The 23,541-nt window shown below is 42.2% G+C and overlaps 1 protein-coding gene across 1 annotated transcript in view; it reads right to left on the bottom strand.

Annotated features, from left to right (window-relative positions):
* Positions 1–23,541, bottom strand: part of LOC309591744 (uncharacterized protein C1orf21) — a 128,969-nt gene that overhangs the window by 48,340 nt on the left and 57,088 nt on the right. The window contains exon 3 of the mRNA XM_082314498.1: positions 3,894–3,988. Within this exon, the coding sequence (XP_082170624.1) occupies positions 3,894–3,988 (95 nt within the window). The remainder of the gene's footprint in view (positions 1–3,893; positions 3,989–23,541) is intronic.

Genomic DNA, 23,541 nt, shown 5'->3' with positions numbered 1-23,541 from the left:
CCCGGGGGGGTTTTGCTGAGCCACTGTGGGTCCACGGGGAGTTGAGGTTTAGTTTTAACACATAGGGGTTCATCACCTCGCTTGGTACGCTGGCACCAAGCTGTGTGTGGAGACAGCATCATCTTGGCTTTGCCTTGAGCCAACAACCTTGCCAGAGCCGGACCCACTGTGGGCAAAGCCAGCCCGCCTGCCTTCCCAGCCGTGCCAGTCCAGGACCCCAATAAACCACTGCAGCCAGCCCTTCGGCTTCCGAATGTACAAATAACCATCACAGCTGCTTCTTGAGCTCTGGGAACAACACCACACTCATGAGCTTCTATGCACAATCACATCTCATTTGAAAATTAGCACAATTTCCATGGTTTTTTTATGTATATATAGTCCAACACTTGTGATTAAGAAACACATGTAGTCTTGAAAACCAGTACAAATTACTTCTTTCATCTGTCTACTAGTTCTTTACAGATCTAACTCAAATGTCCCTGTTTTAGCTGAGCAGCTATTAAAGCACGTGGTGCAGAGTGCCAGCATGCAGCATAACCCCGGGTCTCCAGCACCTAATCCTGCTACATCCCATTCCCATCTGCAGGCTACAAGGATGTGTTAATGTCAGCTCAGGATTTTCCCCACCAAGGGCAACATGACTGGCTTGATTTTGAGGGTGGAGATGCCCAGGTAAGATACTCGGGAAGGTGCTGGGAGCCAGAGGGACGAGGAATGAAACCAGGACCAGAGAGATCCCAGTGGCAAGTGGAGAACCACAGAAACAACCTGGGTAAAGAAGTGAGTCAGGCTGATGGATATGAGGGAACCGCAGGAAAACAATGACTGACTGTGACAGAGTCTGAAACAAGCTTCGCTTTTTTATCTTTTCTTAATTCCTCCCACCCCCTCCCCCACCCTGCCCCGTCAAAAGCCTACATTTTAATTCAAGGAGGCCTTTGATTCTGCCAGAAAATGTCTTCACGTGGAGCATCTTCTGTTTCACCTAGCATGCAGCCCTAGCATAGCCATTCCTGTTGTCAATACATCTGAGGAGTATTTCTGCTTTATAATGCCAGCCTTGCTCAAGTTTTGAGTCCTGCTTAAGCCTCAGGTTGAAGCTGAGCAGACGGTGATTCACTGACAGAGCCCCGTCTCTCCCACGGATACCCACGCTTGTACCAGCTCATCTCCACTTCTCTCTTTAAACAGAAAAAAAGCCTGGGACCCTGGCCACAGGACCCCAGTAAAAAAATGACAATTTGCCTGGTGTCTGCCATGCCCTCGCATTCTCTTTATCTACTTGCATGACCTTTTTTTTTTTTTCTCTGACTCAGAAATATTGCAACAGCAAAGGCAGAGATGGCACCACATCAAAGAGCCTAAGTTATAAGGGAAGCAGTTTTATTTTCACTTCAGCAGAGATTCTTTTTTTTTAAGCGAGACTTCAAAATACCTTAAAAAAGTAACAGTAGTGATAATGGGACTGAAAAATTTGATGGCATCTGAATAATATAATTGAAGCACAAGTATCAGAGCATAAGATAACCCACACTGCAGCAGTTCCCAGGGAACCGACTATAATGACATTCAGGTTATACATCTCATCTGGGTCATGTTTCTGAAGGAGATGTGAATTAGCAGCCCTGTGACAATAAAGAAATGTGGGATTAAGAAACAAGAGAGGAGGGAAAAGGGCTGGTCCATTCTGCCACCACCTTTTCTTGTTCCTAAAATTTCCGTTGCCTGGAAATGCCTGATGAGAAGACGGGATTATGTAAGCGCTTGCCAACTTTTCACACGTTAAGAAAACTAAAGCCTGAGTGATGGGTAGCTTAACCCATCTTCTAAGCAGTGAACTAAAACATGTTTACTAAGGAGAACTTGAACAGTGAAACCCCTTTAAAAAATCCAGGAGTGACGAGGACCTGACAATTCCCAGGATTAAAAAGCTGCATACATTACAGACAATGTAATCTCCTTATAGTAAGATGAGGAAAAGGAAAATAAAGCCTTTTTGGTGTGCAAGATGGTTTTTGTTTTAAATTACATATATCCTGTCTGATTGAAGACTTTTTTGTGTTATTGTCTTTTTTTTCTCCCAAAAGATATGACAGAGAAGAGAGCTATACCAGCCCTCCAACTCCATATTAAGTTTTATTTTCCAACAAACCCACTGCTCCCATCAAACATCACCCATCAATAACAAAATAATAAGCACTGTGCTGTAGAAATGTCTCTTCCTAAATTTAATCAGGCTAACACTTAGGTGCTACAAGAAAGCAGGCACTAACAGAAGTACAAAATATCTCTATCTAGTTTTGAATACAACTTCAGCGACTGTGTCACGTCAGCAGACCTAAGCTTTCCTGAACTCTTCCTCGTTGTCATTCAAGTGGCATGTTACCTTCTGCAAATACTCTAATTTAAATACAGCTGACGGCTAGTTTAAAATTTAACCTGCTAGACTTTTTCATTTTTTATCAAAAAAACTGAGAATTGTGCTCATTTTTCCTTTTTCTCTGTTTATCAACAAAGCACTGGGGTCTTTAAAATGAGCAAAAAATTCTTACAGTCACACCTCTTCCAGTTCAAAACAAACGTGCTTACATTGGCGATAATGCTAAATGCACTGCGGATGCTGCTAGAAAAGGTGATCTTCTCAGCAATGTTTCTGAGGCCCTAAAAAATCCCAAAATCCTGCTGCCAGCTGAAGTTGCACTGTCCACTGGAGCATCAGCAATGCAAAATTGCAGGTAGCAAATACCTAATCTGGAGACCAAAGCAGAAATCATGTTGTGTGCTGCTCAACCACTGCTCGAGCAATGAAGTAAAGACAGAATACAGCAAAATAAACTCTTCTATTTACTACAGGAATGAATCTGTAATTGTGTAACACAAGTATGTGTGTCTAGAAGAGGGAATATAAAGTATCCAGGTTGCCTGGAGCTCACTTAGATCTTTGGGAAAAGAAAAAAATCACAAACAGTGGATTTTTGTACAGCTGCCAAATGATGGCAAAAGGCAAATCTTCAGCTGGTGATAATGGTTACGGCTCCACTGAAATCTGATGATGATGTTCCCCCTTCGGTCTTACTGATGGAGGGAAAAAACCAAACAATCCTACGTGAAGAAAAGCTGCAATGAGTGAGTGGAACCAGATGTGAAATTTTGCACCCAACTATAATTGTGAGATGTCTTCAAAAAGTTAAACTGGGCAAAGCTCCAGTCAGCCAATTACAAAATTGACATTCCTCTCCTCTTCCTTAGAAGAGAAGAAACGACTTCTCAGAAATGCCAGAAGTGACTCAACTGTGATTTTTAAGCCGATTCAACAGCATCCTAATTATTTCAAGTAGTACTAAGACTTTACCTGAGATTTCCTTCCCGTAAGTGGAACTATCAGCCAGCAAGGTGCTCAAATCAGGGAAAAAGAAACACACACAAAATGATTCTCGTGACCGCTGTGTTATCAATATATTGCTTTTTCTATTCCAAACTGCCTTCCCTGTGAATTTTAAAATATGTAAAACCAGAAAGCACAGAGCAAATAATATCTACATAAGTAGGTCATTTTCCTAATGGCAGCACACTGCTGGTTTACTACCAACTCATTTGCAATATAGACACATGCATTTCAAAGTGCGTGTATTCAGATCTGCAAAGGAGGTGAGCAAGTATAATCGTGGAAGCACTCACTCCAAGATCAAGTAGAGCCTAATTCAGAAAGACAAGCAGGAAAAAGTCTTATTTTGCACCTTCTATGCGAGCTTCGCAGAGAGTTACAACATTTTGGAGAAAATCCTCTTGCCGCGTGTAAGCTGTAGCTTGAATGTGCTGCACGTTGCATATTTCATTACAAAAGCAGAGCCACGTTATTTCATTAGATAAGCGATAAGTTCAATCCTTACCAAGTTTTCTTGGTTCCTGGCTGCTATTTTCTGATCATCTTCTCCCCCATTTTTCATGTATTTGACCTCTTCCACTGGTTTGATCCTATACTCATCTGAGCACCAAGAAAAAAAAAAAAAGAAAAAAAAAATTTGAACCACTGTAGTTCAGCAGCTGGGAAAAAAAACAAACTAAAACCAAAACAGCTGACTAGAAAAGACCCTAATTAAGTAAAGCAACTAAAAATTACACGTTTATAGTTTCAAAGGCTTAAATGTGACTGATACCAAGGAAGTTTTTCCTGACTGAAGCTTCAGTAAGAATTTCCAGTTCTGGCTTCCAGAAATTGTTCAGTAGCTCTCTGGTCTAGTATGGCCATGGCACCACAAACAGGGGATGTTCGGTATGTACTCTCCCCCAAATCCCTAGTTTTCTATATAACATAAACAAGTTCTTTGCTCCTGCATCCGCCCTGGATTTTTATCATCAGTGGGCAAACAAGCGATGTACAGTCGTTACTACAGAGAGGATGCTGCTCGTGGATGTTCCTTGCATTGAAAAAACCTCTTTTGAAAAGCAATGCTGATGGAGGATATTTAAAATTTTAGTTAAAAGCTGGAAAAAAAAAAACCATACCAAAAACCCCTGCTTTTTTTTTTTTTTTTTTTTCCCCCCCGTACTGTTTTAATGGAGCTAAAGCAAAAGGTACACAATGCACAGACATATAATGATTTCTGGAGAAAAGGCCCCATGTTGACCGTCTTCCTCTCCCCCCGCCCGCCCCCCATGCCATTTTTACTGCACATGAATGTTACCCAGATAGAAATCCATCCTGAAAATAAGTAATAAGAAAACTAAGATTCCTGGTTTGCCCTTAATATTTATCAGCTAGGCATTTCAGCTCTTCAAATAATAAATTCCCAGCTCCAGTGCCAGTATGGAAATATTATCTAACATACACGTGCTATCCCACAGTAAACAGCCTCACCCGAAGCTTGCATAAAGGGATGTTTTTTCCTTGGTAGGACAAGATGGGATTTGAGGAAAAGTGATTCTTCTTTCTAGCCTGTGAATGCAGTGCTTGCAGCACCAACACTGCCTTTTCTCAGGTGCTTTTTGCTCTGGTTATCTTTGTAGCACATGAATCTATCGAAAAAACACCCAGAGTTTTGCATCCACACTCTTCCAGCCAGGATATATAATACAGAAGAGAAACTTTACCCCACGTAAGCAGAAAATGTTAATACAAAATGAAATGAGACACAGTACACTGGGACTAAAAGGCAAAACCTCGGCAAATTAAAAGAAAACTTTATTCTTTTTCTTTGTGTTTTCAAGCAATTTATCTCACTTGCTAAAGGAAAAACAAAACACAAACGGATTTTTCTGGGTTACTGTATTGTTAAAAAAAAATCAAAACTATTTAGAAGAAAGCTTGTTTTCAGGAAACTGTTAACCACAGAGTGTATAAGCTAAATAAGCCTAACTTTGAAAAACAATCTTTTTTTAATAAATACAACATGGTTTTTCATTTGGCCTAGTCCGCATCTATATGCTTTTTTTATTATAGAGTTTAAATAAAACAGTTAATTTATCAAATAGCAGCATCTGAGATGCAGAGTCTCAAAACAGATAGAAGAATTTAAGACAATATTATTAGATCGCTAAATGTGAACAATAACTCTGATTTTTTTTCTTTTTTAAATGGAATTTAGGTAATCTGGAAGTGACAATTCATAAAACCAAAAAGGCTGAACACAATAAAGCCTGGGAATTAGAAGTACTTGATTGAAAGCAATATCTAACTCACATTTTTCTCACTCCTTCAATAAAACCCACATGCAGAAAAAGCATAAAACTCCCCCAGTTGCATGTATGGATTTGAATAGGAAAGCAGATAAGAAGGAGAAAATAGCACACAGGAAGTTTGCACAACCGGTAGCTAGTCCACATTAACTAAAAGAGAGGCATGTTCAATCCAGCCTTGTAAAAAACAAGTAAGGTATGGAGGTCCTGATGTTCAATGGCAAAAATAACCTCTGAAATGTGTCTCCTGCTTATTCCAAAAGATTAACTGTGATCAAACAGTGAGCACACACCCAGGCATCAGACTGTCCTACGCGGACTGTCTGTAAGGGATGCTTCCTTGGAAGACATTGCTTCTTGTAGCAAGCAGACCAGGGCACTGATGAGCCCACGACTGATAATCAGCATAATCAGATTTATATATGAAAGTTTGATACAGTTCAATAGGATGAAGGCAAGATGGGAAGGAGGGGTTTTGTTGGAAACTTCATTCTGTATGTCTTCTCTAACTGATTGTAAGACAGTGCTGCCAGGCATTGCTGCTCAGGTGTCTGAGCTGAGGACTTGCTGGTACCTGGCTTCCCCATATGCATCATCACCATCATGACAACATTCTTGTAATTATTGCACCATTACTACTTACAAAATTGTGCTGCTTTTACCAGGTGAATAGAATAGAATAGAACAGAATATTTCAGTTGGAAGGGACCTACAACAATCATCTAGTCCAACTGCTTGACCACTTTAGGGCTGACCAAAAGTTAAAGCATGTTATTAAGGGCATTGTCCAAATGTCTCTTAAACACTGACAGGCTTGGGGCATCAACCACCTCTCTAGGAAGCCTCTTCCAGTGTTTGACCACCCTCTCGGCAAAGAAATGCTTCCTAATGTCCAGTCTAAACCCCTCCTGGCGCAGCTTTGAACCATTCCCAGGCATCCCGCCCCTGGATGCCAGGGAGAAGAGAGCAGCACCTCCCTCTCCACGTCCCCTCCTCAGGAAGCTGTAGAGAGCAATGAGGTCGCCCCTCAGCCTCCCTCTCTCCCAACTAGACAAGCCCAAAGTCCTTAGCCGCTCCTCACAGCACATGCCTTCCAGCACTGTCACCAGCTTTCTTGCCCTCCTCTGGACACATTCAAGTGCCTGAACGTCCTTCTTAAATGGTGGGGCCCAGAACCGCACACAGTACTCCAGGTGGGGCCGCACCAACACTGAATACAGTGGGATAGTCACTTCTCTTGACCGGCTGGTTGTGCTGTTTCATGCACCCCAGGATGTGGTTTGCCCTCTTGGCTGCGAGGGCACACTGCTGGCTCCTATTGAGCCTGCTGCCAACCAGCGCCCCCAGATCTCTTTCTGCAGGGCTGCTCTCCAGCCATTCCTCTCCCAATTTATACTTGTGCCTGGCATTACTCCATCCTAGGTGCAGAATCCAGCACTTGAACTTGTTAAATTTCATCCCATCAATCATAGCCCCATGCTCCAATCTATCTAGAGCCCTCTGCAAGGCCTCCTGTCCCTCAAGAGAGTCAACAGCACCTCCCAGTTTGGTGTCATCAGCAAACTTACTAATGGTGCATTCAACTCCTGCATCCAGATTGTTGATAAATATATTGAATAGCACTGGCCCTAGGATTGAGCCCTGAGGAACACTGCTGGTGACCAGCTGCCAGCCAGATGTAGCCCCATTTGCTACAACCCTTCAAGCTCTGCCCTTCAGCCAGTTCTTCACCCAGTGCACCGTGTACCTCCTCATCTCACAGTCAGACAACTTGTCCAGAAGGATGCTGTGAGGGACAGTATCCAACTCAGAGGACCAGGCAGCCCAAGGTCTGTCAGTATTATTAAAAACTGAGGCGAAAAAAGCATTGAATGCCTCTGCTTTTCCTTCATTCCTACTAATCAGGTGGCCATCTTCAACAAGTATCAGTCCAATGTTTTCTTTAGACCTCCTCTTGCTATTAACTTCCACAGAGATCTGCCTGAATTGTGTAGGATTCATAAAGAGAATAAATGTTAGAGAACCCATGGACAGAGTCAGGCCAGGTGAGAGTACGGATTACAACGTGGACATGAGAAATTTAAGGAATGCTTGAGCTACAGTATAATTTGAGAATACTTGAGGGTACCGGGCAGCCTGTTCCTACTCTTTGTGGTTGTGTGAATGTCTGGGCCACACTTCCTTTCCAGCTTCGGCTCCACAAAAGTCTTTTTAGATATCATTATCAAGAGAAGTTTTCAAAAATGTAATTTTAAATTCACATTGAACATGGGCACAGATCCTTCTAATGCTGCATAACTTTCCAGATGCCTCAAGTAGCCCTGAAATGGCAGCAAAAAACTTTGCACAGATTTCTTGTGTAATTTCTGTAGATATTTACAACAGGGTTAGTAAACATGCTTTCCCCCAATACCTTACTTATGAATACAGTAACTACTCAGTTATCTGTGTAGTGTAGCACAGTTGGTGTTATTCTTCCCTCCATTCTACCAACTGCAGAAGTGCAGATGCCTGGACAATTCATGCCTGAGACACGCAGCAGCAAGAAATTTTCCAAAAATAAAACAATCATTTTTCACTACATTTTCAGGACAAGTTGAATACACTACACCAACCAGCAAGTCTTACTTCAGAGAAATCCACCTTCTCCTTAGGAGAATACAGATAAAAGAAATTCAGGAGGTCAAAGTAGAAGACACCTGCTTCTGTAGATGTTAGTAGAATTACTCTTTTAATAGGAAGTGTCTTACAAAATGATTATTAATGTCATTATTATATGGTATATGGCTCTATTATATGGTATGTGTTTGGGCATGAGAAATCTCTACTTGTATCTCAAAAAGCAATGTAAATTTGACACAATCTAACACTGACAACCTGCCTTAGAGGCCAAGAGACTATTTCTTGGGGATGCGGCACATGAAGGAAGAAGCAGTCTTGAGTGGCCAACACTCAGGCTTCAGTACCTAAATAAATGATTAACAGAGAGAAGTGCCAAGCAGATAGCAACTCCGTCAAACCCACATGTTTTGAGCAAGCGGTGCACGTACCAATATCAGACAAACAGGCAAACACAGCGCTGGCCTGTGGAAAGCAAGCGATCAACCTATTTCAGTTAATGGGAGCAAAGGAGAGGACTGAGCCATGAACAACTGTTTTATCAGATACAGAGATGAAGGGAATGGATCAGCAATGTTAAGTTTGAAGCAATATTATTACTCATAAGCTCTCATAATTTCCTATCACAGGCAAAATATTTTCCTTAAAATAGGGAGCACAAATACAATATATTGGCAACATTAGCTCATATTGAGTAGTCACTTGCTGGAGGTAGGTATAAATAGATATGATTGCACTTTCAAAGGGGAAAAAAAACCAGCTAAGTAATTGTACTGCCACAGAAAGAAAAAGGAGGAGTATCCAGCTGACTACATGCCCTGCAGCTTCCAAGGTACAACAAGGGATACCTGGAAACATCCACCTTCTGAACTAGCTAACGCACTGAGGAAAAACCCCACCTCTAACTAATTTCAATAGCCATTGAACTAGGCTGCTTAAATACAAGTAACTACCTGAATCACAGCTAAAATGTCGATATTTATACCTGCAACCTTTCTGCTATCTGAGAAGAAACACTAGATTCTGCTTGCAGGTCTCCCTCTGGCATTTACAGTACTCAATGACACAAACTTTACCCTTCACATTCATGTTGAACTCCCATTTTTCTTCCTTGGATCAAGCTAAGCTGTAAAATCTCTTCATTTTTATGGGCTCGTCACAAGTCTGTTCAAGTAGAGACCTGACATGAGAAATGCGGAACAATTCCTGAAAGCAATGGGACCAGTCAATATTTAGCACGTTCCCAGCCAAGACTGCTGACTGCAATAAGCAGGCAACCAAAAGGGCAACCAAAGGGTGCAAAGGAGGAGAAGGTGGTAGCGAGCAGCTTGGCTAGGGAGGACACTGCTAGTTGGTGTAACAGAGAAGAAACGAGTCGGATGCATAACACCTTGCTCTTCACAGATGAGACATCATTAATTGTTTCAAATATACTAAATATAGAGATTAAATTCAAATAAATATTTGAGGAAGACAGGTCTTGCACTATATTATGTTATTTTTGGGAGTATACAACTACATATAGACTTTTTTGACTAGGTGAAAATAAATGTTACCTTCTAAAGATACGATATACATAAGATGGGGTTCAGAAACCACAAGTTCTGGGCTATTTATGAGATTGTTCTTGTTCTAAAGTTACTGTCAGGATGAAAGTACTGCAAATGCAAAAGAATGGACGTTTAAGCAGCAGACAGACCTTGAAGTGTGTCATGGGGTGTACGGTCATTAATGACTTAAAGTGAATATGAAAATTAGATTAAAGACTGGTTGGAGGAACGGGCCTTTGACGCCTTCCCTAAAGGTAACACTTTTAGGTATTTGCAAAAACTGCTAACCAGGTTTTGCGTAATAAGGTAAGAGTGCACCTGGAATTAAAGAAGTAAAGCATGCTAAATTCACCTTTTGATTTTTAACTTTTGATTTCTACTAAAGTAAATACACCATTTTGAGATATTTTGGTCTGAGCGATCAGAAACAAACCCAGAGAAATCCTGAAATGCTAATTATGTCCTACTTGATCTCAACCAGTCTGACAGTCAACAAGACCTTTAAAACTGTAAGAAGATCAGGATAAAGGAAATTAGACAAAGTTCTGTGCATATTTACCTTGCTCTACCTTGTTCAAGAGTAATACCTTTTTTCTTTTTCCTAAATACAGTTTTACATCAAAAATGAACAAAAGTGAAACATCTTTATGCTTATTTCCTGTGCAAAACTAGAAATCCAGTACTGAATATGATAAAAATTTTAGGACACCATCACTCAGAGTGTGGTATATCATATATAAAGAGAAATACATCTTTATGCTCCTTTCACGTGTAAAAGTAAAAATCAAGTACTGCCTTACATTGTGTGGTATATTATATAAAAAGAGAAGACTTCCAACAACTCAAGTGCAGGAGGAATGGGTTTACAGGACTGCCACAGCAAACACCGAGTTGAAGAAAAGCAGCCCAATTGAGTCGAAAGAAAAACAACATAAATGAACCACAAATAAATGACAGAAATATTGTTGAGCGTAACACCCACCACAAAATCTATCACAGGATATAAACCAGAAAGCAGTAACGCCTCTAGCGTGAAACTCTTTGGAAGGGCAAGGAAGGAAGAATTTTTACGTTGAATATGCTGCAAAAATTCTCAGCAGGCAAATCTTATGAATGAAGATCTCCATCTGGAAACAGATAATTCTACTCAAACATGTCACCCAGTTGCCATGGCAATGTGACAGAGAAAAACAGCACGCATTAATAATGATTTCAGTGATAAATGAGCATATCAACTTATAATATTGAAACAATTACGGGGGGGGGGGGGGGGAGAGAGAAAACTCTGGTTGTTCCTACGAGAAAAATTTCTTCAGCACTTTCAGACATTGCTGTAAGTGCCATTACCACAGCAACATCAGTAATGATGCTATTTCTGGCTCCGTTAAAAAAAAAAAACAAAACACTACCACAAAAAAGCATAACTCCATCAAATATATCTGGACTCACTGTGACTTTTGGAGAAATCTTCTGTTAAACATTGCCTTAAAAAAATAAATAATTTAAAAAAATATGCTGAATTACATTGCATTCCCATTTCAGACATCTAAGGACAAACAGATTTGGCTCTGTCATCATCAACACGGACGATGGGTGAGCCTCTCTTCTCTATTTTTAGTGACATATCAAGTATCAGACAGGAGATAAGTGGTACTTCAGTCACACCACCAAGAAGAAAGTTTCTATCCACACCTTCATTTTCCTGTGCTTCATATTTTGCTTTAGTATCTCTTGCCTTTCTGTTGAAGGACATGCCAAGATTTATCCTTCATCCGTAATAAAAGACATGTCTATTCTGTAAAATACAAACTTTTTGTCTAACAAATTTCTCTGTACCATACTTAATTTCTGCCAGGTGCGGAAAGTACTCTTACTGCTGTGATCACGAGGAATGCCATGGATCAAAGATTCACGTGCTCTCCTCTCTCAAAGACTTGAAAGCTAAAAGCTATATTTAGATAAAGGACTGAATTGCTCTTTCTAAAAATATTTGTTAAAAATCATAAGATTCACAGCTGTGGGGGTGGATTTCCGATCCACCTCAATGTGGGTTGAGAATGAAATTTCATCAGAGATCAACCAGCATTGGGTAAGTAAGTGGCCCATCGTCTTCCTTCTTCAAAGCTAGCTCTTTCGTAAGCTGTTGAGCGGTTCCTGCTACAGCCCCACATCACACCCAGTGCTGTATGAAACATTAACTCCCTCAAGGGTGATGCCTACTTGAAACTAAACTGGAAAATTTTAGCAAATTCCCTTCTACTTTATCAGGCTACCCCTTTCCAGGCCCAAATCATGACAGCTTTCAACAGCGTTCCTCTGGGACTGACAGGTTTGACACAAGCGCAGCTCCATTACATTTAATGGACATCATCTTGACCTTTGTTGCTGTAGAAGCACAAAAACTCACATTGCTATATTAACCCATCCTTCACTAATGCTGTCAGGCGTTTCCAGTGCTGCAAACCACTTGCAACTCTCGATCCTTTGGGTATCATCTCTGTCCTCTCACACAAAAGGTACAGCCTGACTTCTGTCTGAGGGAGAAAGTACCGTTCCAATGCCTGCAACGCCACTGCTCGTCACATGTCTTAGTGGCAGATGATGACAAAACTGTAATTTAGCTCCTGTGTTTCTATAGGTTTAATTTTTGAATTTGGTACATGTCTTGCAGTGACACACCACTGTGCACAGGACAGGAGTAGCTGAATCAAGGAAGTCATTACTTGGTTTCTTCTTGGCCAAAAAGTTCCCAAGGCTTCTCTACATTTGGACTGTCACATAGTCTAAGTACTGTGAAAACTACAGTTGTATGTGTAATTTTCTATCACGTTATGCATAAAGCATCATGTCAACTAACCTTGCATCAGGGGCACAGGCCCACTACAGTGTATCTGCTAGGTCTACCTTTGTGGTAGGTAGGTCAGAGGAGTACTTTGGCAGGGGAAAAAAATACATACATATTGGTGTGCAGCCACTAGAGTTGTTTTGTGGGACGTAATTTTTCCATAAAGATTTCTGCTTCATATGCAATCTCTCTACTAACAGCATGTGGGGAAAAAAAAATGGCAACTCACCATGCTTTGCACAACTGGCTTCCTTGCATGCAGGTCATCCACCCCTGGGTCTACAGACCGAGGGGGGAGGACAGTTCACCGGTCAGGGTATAACCTAAAGCTTTTCCTGCTCTAGCTCAGACTTCCTCCATGCTCCTTGGGGTTAATTCTCTTTACACGAAGAGAAGTATGGGAAGACGCATGAGCAAGTGGAAGACAGTGAGTACCCAAAACCACTTTCTTGGGGACAAGGGAGGCTCATGGATGTGCATGCATGTGGTAGGGGAAGGATTGGAAATCTTAAACCCCCTGGAACCCGAGAAGGAAGGCAATGCTGTGCTGCTGCTCTTGCTCCATCACGGTTCCCTGACAAGAAGGTCAGGGACCCTCTGGCCAACTCCACCAATTAATCCCTCTGGCCAGGGACATGCTGCCAGTGGCTGGTTCAAGCATGGGGAAATGTACCACAACCTCAGAGGCCATTTCGTTACCTCAGAAAGACTCTTAAAAATACAACCTCAATACCCTAAAATCCAGTTATTGCTAAACACACAATTTCCGCCTCGCTTGCATGGTACCGTCTTTAATTACACAATCTCCAGATATTTTAAACTCCCATTTGTATTTAAGATTTGAGGAACCTCCATATATAAGATGGTATTGAAAAAACAGCTAAGCGATCATATAATTAAAGACTTTTGTGCACTCATCTGTAATTAAGAAGCCAAAAAACAGTGCTGGTGGTGTGCACTCATAACTGTCTTCAAGCTACCCAGATTTTTGCTTGCTAAAACTATATAACTCATATATATACAGATACACACACTTTTTTTTTTTTTTTAATTTTTTTATTTAATTAACACATAACTTTGAGCCAGACACCAGGTTGTTCAAAGGAAACCATTTCTCAGGTGGAGGAGATTACAGCCACAGTGCTCAGCAGGAAGGATACTCAGTAAATGCAATTATCTAGCCCACTAAAAAGATCAAATTGAGAAATGAAAGCAGGAGAGGAAACAAGCAGCAGAGAGATTAATTAAAGGAACAGACAGGAGGAAAACAAAGGGTCTGTGCCTTGAAAATATTGCTGTTCGTATGAAACCACCAGGTAGGTTTTTGGATAGAGGTTGCACCATCTTGCCCCAGCATCCCCACGCCACGACAGGGGAGCAGCACAGGGCTGGCCCCACACAGCCCTTGCAGAATCTTGAAGGATCTGGAAGTTCAGCATTTCCAATCGCTTACTACATTTAAACATCACAAACTTATTTTTAAACAAAATTACGTCACTCTGCCCTGAAGAAAACACTCTGTGCCACTCAGAAACTGCAAAAGCAAAGCTTGAAGAATTGCCTTCATGGCCATAGACCTCTGTTGTGGAAGAGAGAGACAAGAGAGAAGAGGAATGGCTGGTGAGCAAATCTGCAAACATAACATAAACTACAACACAGGAAGAGCCAAAACTTCTTCTACGATCCAAGTAGGTGGCAAAAACTTAGCAAGCTTGTAGGCAGTGGTGGCAAGACCTCCTCAGCTGCGGAGAAGAGGTGGGTGCTGTCCTCTCACCTCTTCACACCACATCCTGGAAACTATCTTGATACCAACCCAAAAGTTGTCACCTTGGCCAATCTAGATAGCACACTGCGGCCACGCTGGAAAGGGTACTTGAGCTTCATTTTACTGCTCCTTTTTAAATTCTCCCTTAGAAAGGAAAAAAACCCACCAAGCACTAAATATTTAACTCTTTTCAGGTTTTTCAACATCATTAACAAAACTCCCAGTCTCTGTTAATTCTCCCTCAGCTGGCATCCGTCTATGTACTCCATTGCAAAACATTTATCATTTTAGCACAGAACCTGTGAGGGACTATTCAGATTCCAGAAAACAAACCTAATTGACCATTACTGTGAGCATCCCTTGTACAATGATGGAGGTCCTGCTCCTTACACCTCCGCTAACATATTGACCAATTGCTCTAGACACCAAAAACCTCTCCTGAACTGAGCTGCCTCAAGAGTTCCCTGGAAAAAAGACATTACCACTCCACACCCCCAAAATTGCACATTCCTATTATTAGAACCATAGAATCATTGAATCGTTTAGGTTGGAAAAGACCTTCAAGATCATCGAGTCCAACCATTAATGTAACACTGCCAAGTCCACCACTAAACCATGTCCCTAAGAACCACATCTACACGGCTTTTAAATACCTCCAGAGATGGAGACTCAACCACTTCCCTGGGCAGCCTGTGCCAGTGCCTGACTACCCTTTCGGTGAAGAAGTTTTTCCTAATATCCAACCTAAACTTCCCCTGGCGCAGCTTGAGGCCGCTTCCTCTCGTCCTATCACTTGTTGCTTGGGAGAGCAGAGCGACCCCCACCTCGCTACAGCCTCCTTTCAGGTAGTTGTAGAGAGCAATAAGGTCTCCCCTCAGCCTCTTCTTCTCCAGACTAAACAACCCCAGCTCCCTCAGCCACTCCTCGTATGACTCTCTTTGCTCTTCTCTGGACACGCTCCAGCACCTCAATGTTCTTGTAGTGATGGGCCCAAAACTGAACACAGTATTCAAGGTTCGGCCTCACCAGTGCCGAGTACGAGGCAAAGATCACCTCCCTGGTCCTGCTGGCCACACTATTTCTGATACAAGCCAGGATGCCATTGGCCTTCTTGGCCACCTGGGCACACTGCTGGCTCATATTCAGGCAGCTGTCAATGTCACATCCCACCTGTGGGGAGGGGGGATGACTCAGATTCGCAAATCCCCTCAGTGTGGATTAAGGTGAAATAACACTCAAGGTCTGTACATAAACACCAACTTTAATGGGAGATTTCTATAGAACAAGTATTCCGTAAATGTTGGCCCTCTAACAATTATATCGACCTAAGCTATGCGGCTTTATGGGAAATCAAGCCAAGCCTTGCGTTACTTGACAATTTTAGGAGGAGAGAGAGAGAAAGAAAGAGAGAGGGAGAAACAGAGAGATCACCAATCCTGCATCCAGCGTCGGACCTGCCAACAGGGGTATTCGGTGTAGAGAGCCCATGTACACTCGCACGTGCCCCTATTTATTGGCCTCAGTTCCTGGACTTCTGGAACCTTCTTTCGTCCCAGTTCCAGGAGTGGTTGAGACACCCATCAAATCAAGAGAAGTTGACCAATCAAGAGAAGTGGCACCCCCTCGTGACTTAACCCTCTCTCTTGACTCCTGGCAGGGCATCCGGCCTCACAGTACAGGCGTTTGGGGCTTGTTCCTTACAGTCGAGCAACATCCCCCAGGTCCTTTTCCACCGGGCAGCTTTCCAGCCACTCTTCCCCAAGCCCGCGGCGTTGCATGGGGTTGTTGTGACCCAAGTGCAGGACCTGGCACCGAGCCTTGTCGAACCTCATACAGTTGGCTTCAGCCCATCGATCCAGCCTGTCCAGGTCCCTCTGTAGAGCCTTCCTACCCTCCAGCAGACCAACACTCCCACCCAACCTGCTGTTGTCTGCAAACTTAATGAGGGTGCACTCGATCCCCTCATCCAGATCATTCAGAGAGATATTAAACAGAACTGGCCCCAACACTCAGCCCTGGGGAACACCACTTGTGACTGGCTGCCAACTGGATTGGACTCCATTCACCACAACTCTTTGGGCCTGGCCATCCAGCCAGTTTTTTACCCAGCAAAGAGTATACTCATCCAAGCCACGAGCAGCCAGTTTCTCCAGGAGAATGCTGTGGGAAACCATGTCAAAGGCCTTACTCAAGTCCAGCTAGACAACATCCACAGCCTTTCCCTCATCCACTGAGCGGGTCACCTTGTCATAGAAGGAGATCAGGTTAGTCAAGCAGGACCTGCCTTTCATAAACCCATGCTGACTGGGCCTGATCCCCCGGGTATCCCATACATGCTGCGTGATGGCACTCAGGATGATCTGCTCCATAACCTTCCCTGGCACCAAGGTCAGGCTGACAGGTCTGCAGTTTCCCACATCCTGCTTCCGACCCTTCTTGTAGATGGGTGTCACATTTGCTAACCTCCAGCCCACTGGGACCTCCTCGGTTAGCCAGGACTGCTGATAGATGATGGAAAGTGGCTTAGTGAGCACCTCCGCCAGCTCCCTCAGTACCCTTGGGTGGATCCCATCCAGCCCCATAGACTTGTGCATGTCTAAGTGGTGTAGCAGGTTGCTAACCACTTCCCCTTGGATTATGGGGGCTTCACTCTGCTCCCCGTCCCCGTCTTCCAGCTCAGGAGGCTGGGTACCCCCAAGAACAACTGGTCTTACTACTAAAGACTGAGGCCAAGGCGGCATTAAGAACTCCAGCCTTTTCCTCATCCTTGTCACTATGTTTCCCCCCTACATCCAATAAAGGATAGAGATTCTCCTTAGCTCTCTTTATGTTGCTAATGCATTTATAGAAACATTTTTATTGTCTTTTATGGCAGTTGCCAGATTAAGTTGTAGTTGGGCTTTGGCCCTTCTAATTTTCTCCCTGCATAACCTCACATCATCTTTGTAGTCCTCCTGAGTTGCCTGCCCCTTCTTCCAAACCTCCTTTTTTTCCTGAGTTCCAGCCAAAGCTCTCTGTTCAGCCAGGCAAGTCTTCATCCCCGCCAGCTCATCTTTCAGCACACTTTTTTAAATTCTATATTTATATATACACTATTTTATATATATTATTTAATTTTTTTATTATATTGCAAATACATGACGAGATGTCTTCAGTATCCTTGTCAATAAAAAAGCCGATTCCTTTTTACTTAACAAATAATGACATTCTCAATCAGTCAACTATTAAATGAGATTGCTGCCCCGCAACGTATGACTTGAAATGGATTTTCACATCCTTTCTGGCACAGTAGCTTTCTTCCATTAATATTAGTCTATCAAATTTTCACTGCTCATGTACCTCAAAGAATATTTGTAAATCAACAGCTATTTCATTTTTATTAATTGCATTATGAAAGGGACAGTATTATTATCCAGGACCAGTAACGTACTGGAGATTCATGATGAGCACAAATGTCTCCTCATTGCTAGTATTTCTGTAAACCAAGAGGGGAGGGGACGACTAATGAAAACTTAATTTATAAAATACAGCGCACATTTCCAGATGCAAAAGATAGAAAAGCTAATTACATTACTTTATGTACAGGCCATCCAAAGAGCTACAAAATTAACCTATCGGAAAGATTAATATTTTACTCTGGTTACAACGTTCCGAGTTAATTTATCTCCGAAAGATGCCTACTTCCCTGAGCAGCATCCATGTTGCAAAAGCTTTATCTAAAGCCCCGAAAGCAAAAACCTACCACCCACATGGTGCCAACAGAGGCATATTGTTCAAGCAATCAACAGTAACGATGGGAACACCCTAAAAAATTCCCGAAACTGGAGCGACACCGTGCAGCAAGGGACTGCCTGGCTCACAGCCCTGTCCAGTCACAGGAGATGTCTGGTTTAACATCTCCATCTCACCATATATGCCAAGCCACAAATTAACTCCCAATTCTCTGCAGCATGTAGTTGGTGCTTTTCCACACCATCTTGTACCGTTAATGATCTCCTCCCTTGTCCCTACTGTCATCGCAAACATAACCTGTTTATGAGACTAGAAGTACTCGTCCCTGTTCGCTGCCTGCTGTCTTGCAACCATATCAAAGCCGCTCCATGCAAATAATACGTGAACACACACATTTAGGGTATGCTGGAAGTGCAAAGATGACTGGGTGGAAAAGAAAAGAAAAAGAAATTTTAAAAAGCTAGTGATTTTCCATATCTCTTCCCCTTCCCTCTGGGCAACACTTTTTAAAAGAAAACAAAATATCAATGTGAGAAAAGGCACTTTTTAATAATAGCTAAAAAAAAAAATCAAAATAAGAAATGTGTGCTTAGAGCACTTATATTAGATGAGCACTTTCAGCCTAAAAAGATCTCAAGATGCACCAGTTCCTACAGTTAGAAATTTGATATATATTTGACAACAAAATACAGGGCATAAAATGCATGTAATTTTAATACATATAACCATTACTACACTTCAGGAAACTTCCATGAAAGACACCTACACCCTCTTTTTTCCCTTTGAATAGACTAAGATCATTCCTGAGATCATAAATCCTGAAACAAAGGCGACTTCATGCTATTTCCCAGTATCACAGAACATGAAGTGCTCGGCACCTCTGTTGCCTGAACAGCCCCTTGCAGCGTTCCTCTTACAAGAGCAGAAAGGAAATATATAATTTAAGAGCACCCTAAACCTGATCCTTTTTGCCAGATCCCCCCCTCATACAGATAAGAAGAAAAGGCACATGGCAGGGCACGATTACACCCACTCAGCAGAAGCCAGGCTTTGTTTTTTATACGCCCATGAGGCAGCAATCTTAACATTTCCAAATTTTCCAATTTTTTTTTGTGCAAGCTCAAGACAGAACACCATCAGTCTTGGGCTTCGGACCAGGACAACATGTGACTGCTGGGTTATAGGATTTATTTAAAATACCCACGATGTCTCAATGTTTTGGAGAAGTACCTAACGGAAAAATGCCTTCTACGTTAGCAAACAGATGTTCACTGTAGTCCAAGCACAGAGGACAACAAGGCATTCTGGCAGCTTTTTAGAAATCAAAGTTTCATAGCAACTAACCCGTAAAGGCATCTTTGGCTGTACACAAATACTGACTGGTCAGGTACCTTTTCCTTGTATTTAATAGGTATTTCTACCAGTATTCCTACTATAAAATTACAGCCTTGTGTTGCTGAAATGAATACGCATCCGTGCAGCTTCACAAGGCTTACCTGGGGAATCAGAGAATTAGCCCCCAGACTGAGGTCTTCCTGGCCAAATTTCAGTCTTTGTTCTTTTTTTTTTTTTTTTTTTAACTTTGTGGCCAAGTAATACAATACTTGGAAAATGACAAAAGGAACACTGCAGTAATTGAAGGTATGTGGCCTTTTTACCATGATTTTTCCTTGTTTGCACCTACAGGTAGGCAATGAGCGCCAAAGATTCTGCCTTTACAAAGGTGGATGTATGCCCCTATTTATAGTACACTATATATAGTCCACTAATGCAGTTGTGAAATGCATACCCCATGCACTTCATTTGCATTCAACTTTGACTATACTCCTCATCGAGCTAAGCAGCTTGTGGGAAGGGTTATTCCCAAGAATAAAACTATGTTAACTCTGCCCATGTATCAACAGCCTGCAGAGACTCAGGGGTGCCCTCAGAGCCCCCCATCCTCTGATACATCGCCTTCGGGTGCTCTGACACCAACAGGCAGATTGCAAAAGATGAAAGCTTACATTAAACTAAGAAGCAGGGAAGTTACAACCTGCCTGTGATTAATTTCTCCCCCCAAAATGGGGATAACAACTGTTTTGTCACCTTGGTTCACCTCTCTTTATACTGTAAATCCCCAGTAAAGGTGCTGAGTCTTATTGCGTGCATATCATGCCAAACCCAGCAGACACCAGGCTAGAAACCCAGGCACTGCTGCAAAGCAGATAACAAACAGTGGCTGTACCAGAGAAGGTCTGTATAAATACAGTGCATTTGCACTTAGTAGAATGACATTGCAGAATAATTCCCTCATCTAATAACATGACAAGGGGTTGTAAACATTGCAAGACGATTAACTGACAGAAGATGATACTACAGAATCTGAAGTTAATTTATGGACTATCTAGTTAATTTATGGACACCTGCTCTGCTTTAAGTCCAGCTCTTTTCAAGGTGTCAAGCAATTTCAAATTCACTCATATGCAAGACAAAAATTTACAAAATTATGGTTTCACAAAAAATAAAGTAGGAGTCGCCCCCTCTTTCTTCAGTTTTCCTATTGCAAAATTATCCGCACACGCTTTCAGCCATTCCAAAGCTAAGTTAAATGCTTAAGTTAAATGTTTGATGTTGAACCATATACTAAGGTTAAAGGGTTGCAAAGAAGAAGGATACTTTGCATCTTCTGGCTAGATCGCAAACACAGTTTGAACTACAGGGATTATTTTTTAAGTTAAGGGCCATACACTACTATATCAGCTCAGTCATCTCATACAATAATCTCAAAACACAGCAACAAAAAATAAGAACTTGTTTTGTTAAATTTACTCAATTATTCCCTGCTTACAGGTAGGAAAATATCAGCAACATTTATATGGCAAAGATCTGCTATCCATTTGGGAAAGTAACCTCATTTTGGGTCTTTCTGATTTTTTTCCAAAGGAAAGAACTGAAATAATACGAGACAGAACTCCAAATATGCACCATTTTTCTTTATTGCTCATTTTTTGCTTCCTGCCAGGAGAAGTCATGACTAAGAATGGGAAGGCTTTATCTGGTAAATCAGTGCTTGATTTATACAAATGCAGTGCCTCCCCAAAGCAGCCCTGCAATGTGGCTGAGGGCATAGCAATGCAAAACCTCACCCAATGACTGAGAACACTCCTCCAGCACGTAAAAACAAGCGATTTGTTTCTGTGCATCTGCTCGGTCAATGTGCTCCTTAGCACAAGCTTGCTCATTGGTGGTGGAAGTGATCGGCTTCCGAGGGTCAGTGTTTTCTTCTCTTTTCTTTTTAAGTTGACTTAAAAAGAACAAAAAGCTTCTGTAGCTGTAAGGTCAATGGTATGAAAGAGGTGGCAACTGCTGTGTGAGATATGAAGATAGCAACAGGGAAGTATGACGTGTCTTTACCCATGTTCAGACAATTGCTACCCTGGTCGTGCCCCGTCCCGACAGACTCCGGAGTGCTATCAAAACAGAAGTTATTCATCATAATGCACACAGCACTGGAGGGTGGGGACAAGCTCTTTAACTCTCCCGGAATGGGAACCCCATGGCTACCACTAGTGATCAGTTGCACAGGGATTACTACACCTGACCGAGGAATGTCTTTAACCACTGTTGCTTGACTTCACTGAAATGATTTACAACTAAACTATTTTCCAACACCCAAGTATGTAAAGAGCTACTCTATCATCACTTCTGAACTAGTTTTTTTCACTGCTGGATCAGTGAAACTAGATGCTGAAAACCAATCTTGTTAAAAGTGGCAAGGTATCTTCTCGGAGCCTACAGGAACCTTTCCATTGACTTGGATCTCATCCGTAAGGATCACCAGACCAGCATTTCTCCACTTGCAAGCAAAAACAAACAGGGGAAGAGCAGGAAAAGAGAAAGCTAGTTCAATCACAATCATCAGGTAAAGCTCACGATTAATGGACAGATGCTGTCAGGGCCCTGAGTGCACTGAGAGGCCTTGACCAGCCTCACGAAAACCCCACTTGCACGTTCTGCCCATGGATCCAGGAGCTCTGTTTCAGCTGAGGCTTGGGCCTTCAGTCCTTGCCAGAGCAGGCCTGCCTGTCTTCAGTCCTGCCTCTGGTCCTGTCTCCTGGAGGGACCTCAACCCCACATTGAAGGTATCTTGTCTCCTAAACAAAGCCCTCAGGCAAGCTCTAGCTCATCCCCATCCCTGACTGCAGCCTCATCTCCTGGTGCTCCTCACTGGATGGACCCTGTACCAGTTCATTGCTGTGCCTGGGACTGCTGACACCCAGCTCTGGCCCCTGTTCAGGCCCTGTGGGACTGCACCCCAATAGCGAGGGCACTGCAGGTGCTGGGGTCACCTTCAGCTCCCAGCTCGTCCCCCTTTGTGAGGCCACTTCTATTCACAAAAGGTGAAAATACAGAGTTTTAATTCATGTGGAAAACACTTTCTTTGCACACATTGATCATAAATACATGACTAGATAAAACCTGAGGGTGGGGTTTGGTTTAGTTTTGATTTTTTTTTAAACCCTGTTGCTTCCTTATGGGAATAAAATAGTAAATTATTGACTTACCAAGGGTGTTCTCAGAGTTACACAAATACATCATAAACTGAGATAGCAAATAGAATTTTATTACATTTCCCACATGAACATAATGCCAAAGTGGTTTTTGGTTCTATTCTTCTCTCTCACTTCCTGAAACACGTGTTTAGGACTGACCCATGACTATCACCAAACTGTGTTGGAACAGAGTGGATAAAAACAAAGATGTTGTTAAACTAAAAAAATACCATTTCAACTGAATAAAAAAAGTGAGGAAAAACAGAGTCCAGTATAATTCTGGAAGATGCTCATGCACTTCAGCCCTATGCTGCAATGCACTCATCTGCTTTTCTTTAGCTTTCAATCGTTGAAGCAAGATCTACTTCATAACGTGAGCTGTTGAAATCATGAACAACATGAAAGCTACTGTTCCAGGAGCTCAGCCGGAATGTGAATTTAAGCAATGAAAATCTCCTCCTTTGAAATTCACTATGATATTTAAAGTTTTGCACCCCTGAGACTGGATTTTCAGAGAGCGGGTGCCTACATGCCACTCACTTCCATGGAGTTCAGATTAAGCACTGCATGGAACAAGCGCCTGTGGTTGTACCAGAGATATTTGTTCACGTTTGAAAATGTCTTCGAAAAGGTTACTGTCTCAAAATATCCACTATGATATTAGGACACTGCATGGTGCTGGTCCCTTTATGCATAATTACTACTGTCCCTAAAATGAGTAAGATCTGACATTGCAGAAGCATGTCAGGACAGCCAAATGAGCTGAAGCAATTACTATTTGAGTGCTAACCAGCTGACCAGAGTCAATAAAATAAA

This window comes from Platalea leucorodia, assembly GCF_965183815.1.
Source record: "Platalea leucorodia genome assembly, chromosome: 5".
NCBI lineage: Eukaryota > Metazoa > Chordata > Aves > Pelecaniformes > Threskiornithidae > Platalea > Platalea leucorodia.
This window is presented reverse-complemented; position numbering and strand designations above follow the sequence as displayed.